We start from the raw sequence: 13,526 nt of genomic DNA, 5'->3' as shown, positions 1-13,526 counted from the left end.
GTGGACGAAGACAAAACGTGGTTTCTTCCTGAGATGGCCGAGAGCCAAAAAGAAACCCCTTGAACAAGCTCCATAGATACGTTTTAACTCCTTGCAAAAGGCAAAACCAGGAAGCCCCCTTGGCAGTTTTGAGAGGACCTGAGCATTCTGGGTCCTGTACAACTTCATCCTCTACATTGTATGATTTGAGTGGCAGGAATGAATCTAGCATAGCTGCCTTCCAAGGACGAGCAGCCCTGGCTGTCAGTCAGAGCTCATTAGAGAACCAGGCTTGCTAAAAGGAACTCTTTTCTAAAGATATTTACATTATGGCCCTGTAAATGCACAGATTTTTATTAAAACAGGCACCATGCTATGTACACCGCATTATTGTTTGTTCCATTTTAAACTGTTGGGGAGTTGAATCAAGGGTTCAGACCCCAGGCTCCCAGTTTTTATTCCATTAATGGGCTTAGAGTTACACTCTGAAAAGCAGGTAGTATATACCCTACAACATTGAGGGGAGTAGATGGGTAGGTAGGAATGATAGAAAAGACTATCATTCCTTCTGTTCTTAATCCTTCTGCATCTACGTTCAGCTTTTCCAGAGGATCAGAAGTCTAATTGTTTGTGCGGTGGTGTGGTATGGGTGAGCATGTATGCTTGTGCAGGCTGAGTCTGTAAGCTGGAAAAGAGCTGAGGGTCCAGCTCCAGTCTGTGGGCTGCAGGCTCCAGACACAGGAAGTATACATCTGAAGGCCAGAGAAGGCCACGTGGCCATTAAAGGCAGGGAAATCTCTTACTTGGGGGAGGCATGGTTGTTGATCAGTTTATCTATTCAGGCTTGTGGTCTCCTTACTTAAGATCTGTTTTACTTGTCTACCAATCCAATAGTTAACCACATCCCAAGCACACTTACAGGCACATTCGGGAGCCTGTTTGATGAAGTCTAGATCCCCCTGGGTCCCATCAGTTAAGTATAAAATTAACTGTCGTGATACCCCTGCCACTTCAAATAAGGCACCGGTCTTCAATTCTTTGAAAAATCAATTTACTTTAGACTTTAGTAATAGTGAAACAGAAGAGCCAAAAAATACATACAGCTCCAGGAGTGATGTCGATGCTAGCACGGTAAATACCAAGTAGATTCCTCAGTGTCTGTTCAATGTCAAAAATGTGTGTCGCATCATCTCACTCGGGTCAGTTCGAGAAAGCTTGAACAAAGTTCTGGTAGTTAACCCTGCCTTCTCTGTGGGTACACAGCTTGATTAACTGCAAGGGAACAACGAGGACAGGTAAGACGAGGCTTAACTGCAGAGTGCACTTACGCAGAAAGAGCCCCGGTTTTTGCCAACCCAAACAGAGTCCAGCCTTTATATCCTCAGTTGACTCTGAAATAATCCTGTGATCCTGGAAGGCAGGTCAGACATTAAGCTCCATCTTATACGTAGTGAAACCACTTGGTGGTAATATCCGTGTTTATAAGGGCGTAGTTATTGTCACGGCAATTTCCCTTTTTTCTTTATCTTTTGAGGCAGTATCTCACTTTGAGGCCTCTGCTGGCCTTGAACTCATGATCCTCCTGCCTCTGCATCCCAAGTGTTGAGAATGCAAGCATGTACCAGCAGACCCAGCTTCAAAATGCTTTTATCGCTAGCTTCAAATATAAATACTTTTGCCCCCACAAGAACTAGACATCCTTAAATAGCAGGCTCATATTGTTGCAGCCTAATAGGAGACTCTAGTTATATATTCTAGATTTAGATCTAGTTTTAAATGTCCCCTGGACTCAACATTGATAGGTAATAGTGATTGGCTCTGGTCATCTTTGTTACATGCAAATCTGCCTCACCCACCCCCTATGCACCCCACTTCCCAATGGCTGAACTTCCCCTCTCATGTCTGCTCCTGTGTCACACAGTATGAATAAACTTAAAAACGAATTAGCCATGCTGTCAATCAAAGGCTTCTTAGAGCTAAATGTGTGTTTAGCCCACATGAACAAGTGCCCTTCTATCTGTTCCTCCCTATTCCTAGTCACCAATGTTTTTAAAGAGACCAAACAAAACCCTGCATCCTAACCTAGTTACTTAAACCAAACCATTTTCCAAATGGACTTAAATTTCTAAATATCCCCTCCTGCTTGAAGATCTTCAAGAAGGTCAATGAAGCCTTCTTGTTCTTAATCAACGAGCGTGTCTTGATGAGGGGGGGGATTTTTTTCTGACTTCCAAGGGGCTCCTGGCTAACAGGATTTGTAATAAATAAAAGAAATGACACCCTTATTTAACAGTCATGAAAATCTTCTGTGCCATCTTCCCCACCAGCAGCTAGCCATGCAGCCCCTACAGCCACTGCTGCCTTGGGCAATGGTCCTAACAACTTTGGCTTCCATGTGAGTCCTACTGATGAGCTGCTTTTGAAGGCCTACAAAGCCTGCAAACATCCTGTTCAATTAACTTCTCTTTGGGTCTCTTCTTGGCAGCTGCTGCCCCAGGATCTCCTATACTACCTCCCATCCCTGATATGCTTGGCTAGCAGCTTTTCTGCTGACTGTCCCCATTTCCGTCTTAAGAGACACCATGCAGCAACAATTAGAATAGGAAGTCTATGCTGCCACGTGGGAAATTCTACCATCAGAGTAGGGGACCGGTTCTTTGTTACTCTTTAGGAAGGAATGACCAGTACTCAGCTTCTACAATCAACCCAAAACCACAATTCATACTGACCTCCTTGACCAAGGTGTTATCGACTGGGACATTAAGAGTGTCACAGATCTTAAAGAACAACTCTTTGTCCATATATCCCGAATGCTCCTTGTCATGTATTTGAAATGATTCACGGAGGTTGTTTTTGCATGAATGGTCTTTCAGGTGCAACTGGATTGCCTCTGACAGGGTCTGCATGTCCTGTGCCTTGGCTTCCTCTGCCTTGGCTTCCTCTATCGCTTGCTTGCTGTAGAGAAGGAAGGAAATGATCAGATATATAGTCATTCTTGACCAATCTTACCTCACTGTCCAAAAGCTGTTATTTGGTGAAATCTGGGAAGCTTCTAACAAAAAACAGTTGTAACACAGAGCTGACAGCCAGCTGCTGATGACTGACCTCCATACTGTAAGGGCTGGTCTGGGACAGTGTTTGAGCTGTCTCCCTTCTTTCCATCTGTTAAATCACTCGACCACAGAGAGCCAGGTCTCATGTGCCATCATTCCTAATTTGATATTTGTGGGAACCACACTCGTCTCTTTCTACAGACTAACATTACCTCATCCAAATCCAAGTGCCTGGGTACTTAGAAGCTATCTATGAGTGTAACTAGGTCAACAGGAGCCTCTCACAGTTTTAACATTCCCTCTTCAGTTCTCAGGGAGTTTTGTGGAAGGCCACACATGGGAGCTTAGGGACTGCCCTAGGGAATGCAGTATTACATATATATATTAAACAACAAAATGTTCGAAGCAGTCATCTCTGGTTTATGAGATGTCTTTTCAAATAGTTGGTCTTACTGCAACTTGTATAACCTACATTTTATTCCCTCTGTTTTGTTTCCCTCGTTCTTATTCTTGTTTTTGAGACATGGTCTCACTGTGTAGCCCAGGCTAGCTCTTAATTCCCATTCCTCCTAAAGCTTCCAGGTTCATTTTGAAATGATTATTTTCCTAAACCATATTATTTTGTAGTTTTCTAAAGTGCCCTTCTTTTACAGCTGAATTTGCCTATTATTTATATTTTTCATACAATGAATTTAAATCTCTTCCAAAAGTCAGGAAGTGTTTTTGTTTTGTTGCGTGAATTTCAGATGAGATGTGTTTACAGCAAGAGCTATTCTTAAGATTTGATTTTTTTTTTCTAGTAATTTTTGGAGTGAGATAGCCCAGGCAACAAGATGAAAAAACTTGGCAGATATGGGATTCTGGAAAAGACTTTGATTTTGATTAATTAATTATAGTTTTTGTTTGTTTGGCTGTTTTTGTTTCGTTTTGTTTTGTTTTGACACAGGATCTCAGATAGTACAGGTTGGCTTTGAACTTCCTAGATAGCTGAGGCTGACTTTGAACTCCTGTGTTCAGCTAGTTACAACTGTCTGCCCCCAGCTATTGTGGTACATGAAAAACATAAATCCCCTCTGGGCTAAGCCAATGAGAATTTGTTTCTGCAGCTACCACTGGGGGTGCCAAGTGCATGCAACTCTCGAAGTGGTGAAAATGAAAACGGAGAAATCAGGAGCTAGAGGTATTGTAGAGCCAAACAAAAGAGCGCAGAAGCTTATTGGACATTATATTGGCACAAAATATAAGAGGTTAGGGGTCTGTATCTACAAGGTTCCCGTCACAAGAAAGGGAGAGCCAGGCACTGTGGCACACACCTGTAATCCCAGCACTTGGGGAGGCAGAGGCAAGCAGGTCTCTCTGAGTTTGAGGCCAGCCTGGTCTACAAAGCAAGTCCAGGACAGCTAAGGCTACACATTGAAACTCTTTGTCTTGAAAACCAGAAAAGGGAGGGAGGGGAAGAAAGGTAGGAGTTAGCCTGTATTGATGGCCCCCTCTCTAACAGACACTGCTAGTGATTGACATTTCATCATGGCTCATTATCTCAACCTTAGAAAAGAATAGGGCAGAAATAAAGACAAGAGGAGCAGGTGTACTGGGAGAGGACGTGACAAATGGCTTTTCAGTTGTAACCAGCATTTCAAAAGACACCATAAATAGACAAAAAGAAAAAAAAAAGGCAGGCATCAATGGCTAGGACAGAGTGTGAGAGCGACTCACATACTGAACACTGTCTAGAGAGGTTAGAGGAGGCAAACAAGAAGACAAACTGTGGATCCTGAGAACCAGCAAACCTGGATGACGTAAATCGAAAGAAGATGTACCTGACAGGCTCTCAGGGGAGAACACCAGACTCTTGGCTCTCCAGATCAAAACAGAGGTTTCAAAGGAAGATGGTAAAGAGTCACTAATACTGTATGTACACCGAACAAGCTAACCGTGGATGGGGAGGGGTCTGGAAACTGGACGAGGGCCAAATCTAGCTGAAGACTGCTCTTTATTCAGAAAGATCTATTGGAACACACCCACTCCTGTTCACTTACCCTTGCCTGTGGCTGCTTTCATGCTGTAAGGGTGGGGCTGGGTATTTCCAAGAGATGCTGTGACTGAATCACTCAGCGTCTGAGTCTATCCAAAGAAAAAAGCTTGCCCGCTTCTGCTCTAGGTCACAGCCCTCTATTGTCTCACGTTTACTTAAGCCTGTGTTAATGTAAGGTCTAATGCAGGTGCAAGCTCAAATACCTGCTCAACTAATGAGGGAGACTGTTTTTTTTTTTTTTTTTTTTTTTTTGAGGGAGACTGTTTTTAAAATGTTTTAACCACATTTACTTATTACTTTACTATCTGTTGCTTCTTTTTTGTTTGTTTTGTTGTTGCTCTTTGAGCCGGTTTCTCTGGGTAGCTGTGTAGCCCTGGCTGTTGGCCTCTGTACCAGGTGTGCAGAAATCCACCTGCCTCTGCCTCCAGAGTGTTTGCATCAAACGTGTACACCACCACAGCCTGACTATTATGTTTGGAAACCAGCAATGACGTTCAAGAAAGTGATTCATGAAGGGTGTTTAGATTCTCATGCAGTCATGGAGAAAATGGTCAAAGCAAAGCAAAGCAAAGCAAAGCAAAGCAGTAGCCTTGTGTTTAGAGAAGGTGACCGGAGGTGAGAAAGGATGGCCACATGGACATTTGGAAGTACAGGTGGACCAACGGCAGGAGTGCCCACTACAACCCTGTGTCTTACATTTGTTGGATATTTTCTTTTTCTGCTTACCTCTGTAAGGCATATGGGTGTTAGCCTGCATGAATGTTTGTGTACCACATGCAGGGAGGTCAGAAGAGAACATCAGCACCACTGACATTAAGGATAACTGTGAGCCACTTTGTGAGCTGCACTCAGGGCTGTCTGGAAGAACAACCAGTGCCCTTAATTGCTGAGCCATCCTTGAGACCTTGGTTTCACATTTGAACTGCAAAGTGAGCATCAAAGAGTGGGGCTTGAAGACAAGGGGAAGAGAAAAGAGACTACCTGGAGACATCTCCAAGGGAGAAAGGAAGGACTATAAGACTCACTGAGTGAACAGGGCACCCACCTGGGGCTGAAGGGTGCCAACGAGCATGCTAAAGAAAGACGGACACAATCTACGTGTGTGTGTGTGTGTGTGTGTGTGTGTGTGTGTGTGTGTGTGTGTGCGTTCATCCTGGTCAAACAGGTAGATTTTGTGTACAAGTGGGCTTATGAGCCACATACATGTTTTTATCCTTAAATCTGTGTTCACAAAATTACAAAGAAAGGCCTGCAGAAATGGCTTAGTGGTGAAGAGCACTGGCTGTTCTTTCAGAGGTTCCAGGTTCATTTCTGATCCCCACATGACTCAGAACCATCTACGACTCCATTCGTAGGGGATCCCAGGCCTTCTTCTGGACTTTATGAGCAACAGGCACAAACACAGCGCCCAGACATTTATGCAGGCAAAACAGCCATACATACAAAAATGATTTTTTTTAATTGCAGAAGAGACTCCAGACTCCCCAAGAACCTCAAGCTGCAATCAGTAGTCAATTAATTTCCTATGTGCTATGCTAATTTTCTGGTCCAGAGAAAATAGTGGCTAGCTGCTCCAAAAATCCATCCTTTTGTAACTTATACCTGCCATAAAAATACATGATACGTTTATTATTATTATTATAAGATTAGTAGTTGAGTAGAGGATGTGCACTTCCTATTGTAAGGTTTGCTCTAGATTGGGGGAGAAAGCAAAGCGCCAACGCTGGGAGGGCTTGAGACACAGGAGTGTGACATGAAGATTTATGTCATCGTCAAGCATTTCCTCATACAGAACAACTGGGAGCATCAAAACAAGGATGGCGACAACCCTCTTAACCCCAAAGCCTGCCCTTTCTCTTCGCTCTTGTTGGTACAGAGCTCTCAGGGCCCCTGGTGCACCTTTCCCTCACTGCCAAATATAAGATTTTGCCGGTAGGGTAGCGTGCTTAAGCAAATAGCTCCCAGGCTCTGCGGGTATTTGCACAGCCGAATAGAAGGGGACCCTTTTGAGAAGTAGTTGAATTGAACACAGTGGCCATGCATACCAAGTGGGCCCTTAGTGCCCACCCTGCAGGCTTCCCTAGACAGCTTCCCTAGACAGCCGCACTATTTCTTCAGTTCTCACAAACCAGGATGGAAGAATGGGGACGTAAAGGGGAAAGGGAGAGGGGAAAAACCCTCGCCCCCGGTACCGGTACCTGGATTAAGCCTCTTTCTGAACTGTATGAAATCACCTGCAAAGGATTAAAGTCTTTTTTTTTTTTTTCTTTTTGAGAAAAATCTCACAAACAAGAGGCTGAGCAGGTTTATCATCAAGATGTGTGCCTTGGCTCTGTGTGACCTATGATACAGTAAGAATCCCTTTGGCCTTTCTGGGCCTGTGGTTTTAGTCAGCATGCCTTTTCTTCCTTTAAGCGTTTATAATGCGCCTTATAAACCACCTTATGGCCTCGTTTAATAAAGAAGAGATCCATTTGCTCATCTACTTATCTACTTATTTTTTGCAATACTGGGGATTAAACACCAGACCTCATACATGCCAGGTGAAGTGTTCTACCTCTGAGCTACATCTCCAGTCTCGTTTTCACTCTAGTTTTGAGACATGGTTTCATTAAATTCTTCAGGCGTGCCTTGAAGCTGTGAGTAGCTAGGGCCACAGGCCTTTTCCCTAAAGTCTGGCAGGGAGAGTTCTTTAGAGAAAATAATTGTACCAAAATATTCTCCCTTAATCTTTCAAATCCTTTGAGTAATGTGTTTTCAATAGCCGGCAAAATCAGATGTATACACTGTAGTAAATAAATATGATTAAATATTATTCTTAAATTTGATTCTCTCCCAGAAGCCTGAGTCTTTCCTAGGGTATGTGTAACAGCTCTTTTTTCAAACCTCTCTCCTTTCTTCCCACTTTTTTACCCTTCTCCCCTCTCCTCTCTCTCCCTCCCTTTCCACTTCTCCCTCCCTGCTTCCTTTCGTCCTCCCTTTTCCTTCCCCCTCCCTCTCTTTTCACCCTCTCTCCCTCTCTTTGCCCTATCCCTCCTTTTCCTCTTTCTTCCCTTCCCTCCCACTTTCTGTCCCTCCTCTATGCCTTTGCTTAAATATGTATTGAAATATCTCCTTTCATAAACAAACCTCAACTTTGCTTCATACTGACTCGCCTAGAAATTCTTTCCATCAGTGTGTGGCTTTGTCTGCCCCTGAGCAGAGGTCCCTGAGGAGAACTCCTTGGGCCCCACATCAGGCAATGCTGAACTAATTCTCCTGCTCCAGTGGCACAAAGACAATTTTCTTCCACATTTAATATCTTTGGAATTAAAATGCATTTTTCAATTGATGGTGAATATAGATTATAACTGGCCATATTTTTAGTGAATAAAATAATACTGCATCTTAATTTGGTGTTCATTTTCTTTATGCTCAATATATATCCTATATATTCAATAAAATAAAACATTTCACAAATTCTAGTTCCTACCCTACCCCATACTAACCACAAACCATTAGAAGGGCTTGCCAAGCACATCCACCTGTCCATTTGTGCCTACTGCCACAGGTTCTGACTTCCTGTCACCAAGATCAAAGTTTCAAAGAATAGTTCCTGAACCCCTGTGGGTTCGCAAGACCCTTGTAACATTCTGTAAAGTAAACAATAAGAGCACTGCTACTGTTTATCTCTTCACTCCTCTTTTCCCACAAGTGTACAAAAATTTTCCCAATATTACACAATAAATGATGTTTTTCCAGGCTGAGTTTAATAGCATTAAAAATTTGGCTGTCTCCTCTTAAGTAAAATGTAGTTCTTCCCAATAATTGCCTTTGTTTGGAAAACAGAAAACATAGTTTCTGCAAAGACTGTTCTCTCTTTGTGGCTCAGTTCATAGTGTGCTTGACTAGCATGTGTGAGGCCCTGGATTCCATTCCAGCATCACATAAAACCAGGAGGTAGAGGCAGGAGGATAATAATTATAGGTCAGCCTCAGATACATATTTATTTCAAGACTAGCCAGAATACATGCAGCCCTGTCTCAAAAAACAAAAACAAGTTAAACTTTGTTAGTATATTTTAAAAATATTTTTTTAATTTTCAGTTATCACCTCTAATATGCTAAGTATGAACAGATTAAAAACTCTCTTTAGTAAAAGGCGAAAGATTTATACGACCTGAAGAGAAACCAGAAGCAGAAAGACACACATGGTATATACTCACTCATATAGACATATAATAGAGGATAAACCTACTAAAATCTGTACATCTAAAGAAACTAATCAAGAGAGAGGACCCTGACTAAAATGCTCCATCCCCATCCCGAAAGGCAAAGAGGATGGACATCAGAAGAAGAAAACAGGAAACAAGCTAGGAACCTGCCACAGAGGGCCTCTGAAAGGCTCTGCCCTGCAGACTATCAAAGCAGACGCTGAGACTTCTGGCCAACTTCCTGGCAGAGTGCATGGAATCCTATGTAACATGTGGGAAATAGTAAGATCTGGAGAGGACAGGAACTCCACAAGGAGAGCAACAGAACCAGAAAATTTGAACACAGGGGTCTTCCCAGAGACTCATACTCCAGCCAAGTACCATGCATGGAGATAAACTAGAACCCCTGCACAGATGTAACCCATGGCAGTTTAGTGTCCAAGTGGGTTCCATAGTAATGGGAAGAGGGACTGCCTCTGACATAATCTGATTGGCCTGCTCTTTGATCACCTCCCCCTGAGGGGGGAGCAGCCTTACCAGGCCACAGAAGATGACAATGCAGCCACTCCTGAGGAGATCTGATAGACTAAGATCAGAAGGAAGGAGAGGAGGACCTCCTCTATCAGTGGACTTGGGGAGGGGCATGCGTGAAGAAGGGGGAGGAAGGTGAGATGGGGAGGGGAGGAGGGAGGAGCTTATGGGGGGATACAAAGTGAATAAAGTGTAATTAATAAAAGTAAAAAAAAGAAAACCAACCTCTCTTTAGGGTCCTGTAGTGGTTTGAACGAGAAGTGCCCCTATGATGCAGGTTTTCTTGGTTGTTGACTCTTGACAACATCTGGAATTAACTAAAACCCCAGCAGCTGGGTACTCCAGATAATTTAATCAAATCATTTGAAGTGGGAAGACTGTTTTTATTTTTTTACTGTATTTGTTTTGCTTTGTTTCAAGACAGGGTTTCTCTTGCATAGCCTTGGCTGTCCTGGACTCGCTTTGTGACCAGGCTGGCCTCTAACTCATAGAGATCCTCCTGCTTCTGCCTCCTTGAATGCTGGTATTCCTACTGTGTACCTCTGCACCAGGCTGGAAAAACCATTTCTAACCTTTATCTTTTTTGTTTTGAGACGGGGTTTCTCTGTGTAGCCTCAGCTGTCCTAGAACTCACTCTGTAGACCAGCCTGGCCTCCATCTCAGAAATCTGCCTCCCTCTGCCTTCAGAGTGCTGGGAATAAAGCCATGTGCCATCACCACCTGGAAATTAATCTGAATCTTTTGAGGTAGGATTGACCTTCAGTCGGGGCCACACCTGCTTACATCCCACATAAAGGTCATGGAAAAAAGGAAGCTTGCTCTCTTTGCGTGCCTGACCTTGCTCTCCCTCACAAGTCTATTCCTTCACTGGCATTACAGCCTAGTTCTTTGGGATTCTGGTGCATACGGAAGATAAGCCAAGATGATGGCTAGCCTCAAAAACTGAACAAATACTGGATTCTTGAACCTTCTGTTGGTAGACAGCCATTGGTGAACTAGCTGAACCTCTCTGTAAGCCATTCTAATAAATCCCCTTCTCTCTCTCTGTCTCTCTCTCTCTATATATATATATATGTATATATATACATATATATATACACACACACATACATATATGTAATATAGATAATGGATATATGCATACGTACACACACATATATATACATATATATTCTATAAGTTCTGTTCCTGTAGAGAACCCTGACTAGTACAGTTCCCCATAGGTTCACATATTTGATCACTTGGTCCCCAGCTTGTGGCACTGTTTGGGGAGGCTGTGGAACCTTTGTGAGGTGGAGCCTTGCTGGGGGACGTACATCACTAGAGGTGGAGATTGTTTAGAGTTTTGTCCCACTTCCTGTTAATTCTTCTTGCTTGGAGCTTACATTTGAAGATGTGTCTTCTGTTCCTGCCACCATGTCTGCTGCTTCCTGCAATGCCTCCCCCACCCCCACAATAGACTTAGCCCTCCGGAACTATAAGCCTAAAGAAACCCTTCTGTAAGTTGCTTAGTTACAGTATATTTTACCACAGCAGCAGAGAAGTAACTAATACAGGTCTACAGTATTTTTGTAAATGGCGAGTGTTCTGAGACTACCGTTTTTGGTTTTTTGTTTTTGTTTTTGTTTTCAGGATAATTGCACTAGATAAACAATGCTTCTAACATAGCACCAATTTCTCTCCACTTACTGGCTAAACCCCATCCATCCTCTCTCACACTGCGCAATTCTGCCCATCTCTCACACATCTGTCACAGAGTTTTAACATACACCAACACCTTTTTTATTGTTTGAGCTAGGGTCTTGGCTGTGATACCCTCAAATTTGTAATAGCTCTGCCTTGGCCTCTTGGGATACGGGGGTCAAAGGCAGGCAGCTTTTGTATTTTGCATTTTTCGCTTGTGTTTTTTTTCCATCTTAAACTAAACACAAAACAAAACTTTCAGCTGACTGTGTCTCCTCTGCCAGCTACTGTACCATTTCTCTGTCCTCCTTTGAACAAACTTCCTCAAAAACACCATGTTACAGAGAGCACATCCCATCCTCTTTTGCTTTTTTTTTTTTTTTTTTTTTTTGAGTTTTCCTACCTGATCTAGCTCCACTGAAAACTCTCCTCACTGAAGTCCTCTGTTCCGGAATAATGCTAACGTACATCTGATACGATTTTTTTTTTCTCCTAAATATCAAATATATTCTAAACCCAAATCTGTACCGCACCACCCTAACAAACCCCTTTACACACAGCTCCCATCTTCCCCATCTCAGTTGATGGTAAGCCCTTCCTGATGCTCAGGCCCCAATCTTAGAATCTTCCTTAACTCTTAAGTTCTCTCACATCCCCTGTGTGACTTATCTTTCATCACATTGGTTCAGCCAATCAGATCACGTCCTCACTTGTCTTACTTCATGCTCAGCGGCCATCTCCTACAATATTTTTTTTTAATTTCTACTTACTTATTTAATTCTTCTTTCATATAGTACATTCAAACTGAAGTTTCCCCTCCCTTGCCTGTTTCTAATCTCCCTCCCCATCTCTCTCCCTTCCCTTCCACTGCCTCTCAATCTCATATTGCTCAGGCTGGCCTCAGGTGCCCCATGTAGCTAAGGCTGGCCTTGAAACCCTTGGTCCTCCTGCCTGTACCTCACAAAGGTTAGAATTGGGTGTGCACCACCTCATGTGGCTCTGACTGACTTATTAACTCGGCAGGCAGGGTGGTCCTCTAAAAGTACATGACAAACCCTGCTATTCTCTTACTCAAATTCACAATGGATCTCTGCTTCATTCGAGAAAAGTTGTTATCTTCCCCAGTACCCAGTGGATCTTAGGAAATGCAGCTCCTAGCTCCTTGTTAATTTTCTTCCTGTTTTTTTGTTTGTTCTTGTAAATTATTTTTTCAGCCTATATCCCTCCTGTTCTCACTCCTCCTCCCAGGTACTCTCACTGGTCTGTTTCTCGAAGTTGCTCAAGCATGCTGGGCTGGGCATGTTACCTGGGCAGGCCTCTGTGCTCGCCAGTCCCACACCCTGCAAAGCTCCTGTACACATCTACCCAGAGAGCTCCCTTCCCTCAAGGGTTTGCTCGGTGTTGCCCTCTAAGGTGTCGCCCCTTCTGCCAGGCAAGGGCAAACCACTGCCAACCTCTGTAAATGCTTGCTACCTACATTTTCTTCCTTTTTGTACGGTATCTTTTCTTTCTTCCTTTTTGTATGGTATTATCATTGGTTTTACTATATGATAAACTTGTATTACTCTCTATCAGTTCCTGTTTAGGTCAGTCTAGAAAGAGCAATTTCATATCTACTTTGTTTACCGATAAGACCACTGGCCTAGTGATAACATCTGAAGCAGACATGATAGGTGTTCATTCAGTAACTATTTGCTACAGGATGAAAATTGGAAAACTTCTAGGATAGTAGTTATTATGTTGAGTCTAAAACGACCTTCCAGGTTTGCCCAAAAACTTCCATCTGGTAAAGGAAAGTTGAAACTCTAAAATATGATTATGCATTTATTTCAATAAGAATTACTTTCTAGGGGCCTGCAGAGATGGCTCAGTGGGCCAGAATGCTTGCTGTGTGAGCATGTGGGTTTGGGAGCTCAGGTTCCAGCACCTACACACACACACACACACACACACACACACACACACACACAAATGAAACAAACACACAAAAACCTTGGTATGGCTATAGTTCAACTCCAGTGCTGTGAGGGACAGAGACTGGAGAACCACTGGC

At 43.1% G+C, this 13,526-nt stretch overlaps 1 protein-coding gene across 1 annotated transcript in view; it reads right to left on the bottom strand.

Annotated features, from left to right (window-relative positions):
• Positions 1–1,021: 1,021 nt before the first annotated feature.
• Positions 1,022–13,526, bottom strand: part of Efhc1 (EF-hand domain containing 1) — a 36,535-nt gene continuing 24,030 nt past the window's right edge. The window contains exons 10-11 of the mRNA XM_021636470.2: positions 2,709–2,934; positions 1,022–1,251 (exon numbers count right to left, since the gene is read on the bottom strand). Coding sequence (XP_021492145.1) covers positions 1,180–1,251; positions 2,709–2,934 — 298 coding nt within the window. The 3' untranslated portion in view covers positions 1,022–1,179. The remainder of the gene's footprint in view (positions 1,252–2,708; positions 2,935–13,526) is intronic.

The sequence above is a fragment of the Meriones unguiculatus genome, chromosome 16 (genome assembly GCF_030254825.1).
Source record: "Meriones unguiculatus strain TT.TT164.6M chromosome 16, Bangor_MerUng_6.1, whole genome shotgun sequence".
Taxonomy (NCBI): domain Eukaryota; kingdom Metazoa; phylum Chordata; class Mammalia; order Rodentia; family Muridae; genus Meriones; species Meriones unguiculatus.
Note: the sequence above shows the minus strand (reverse complement) of the source record. Positions and strands in the feature narration are given on the sequence as shown.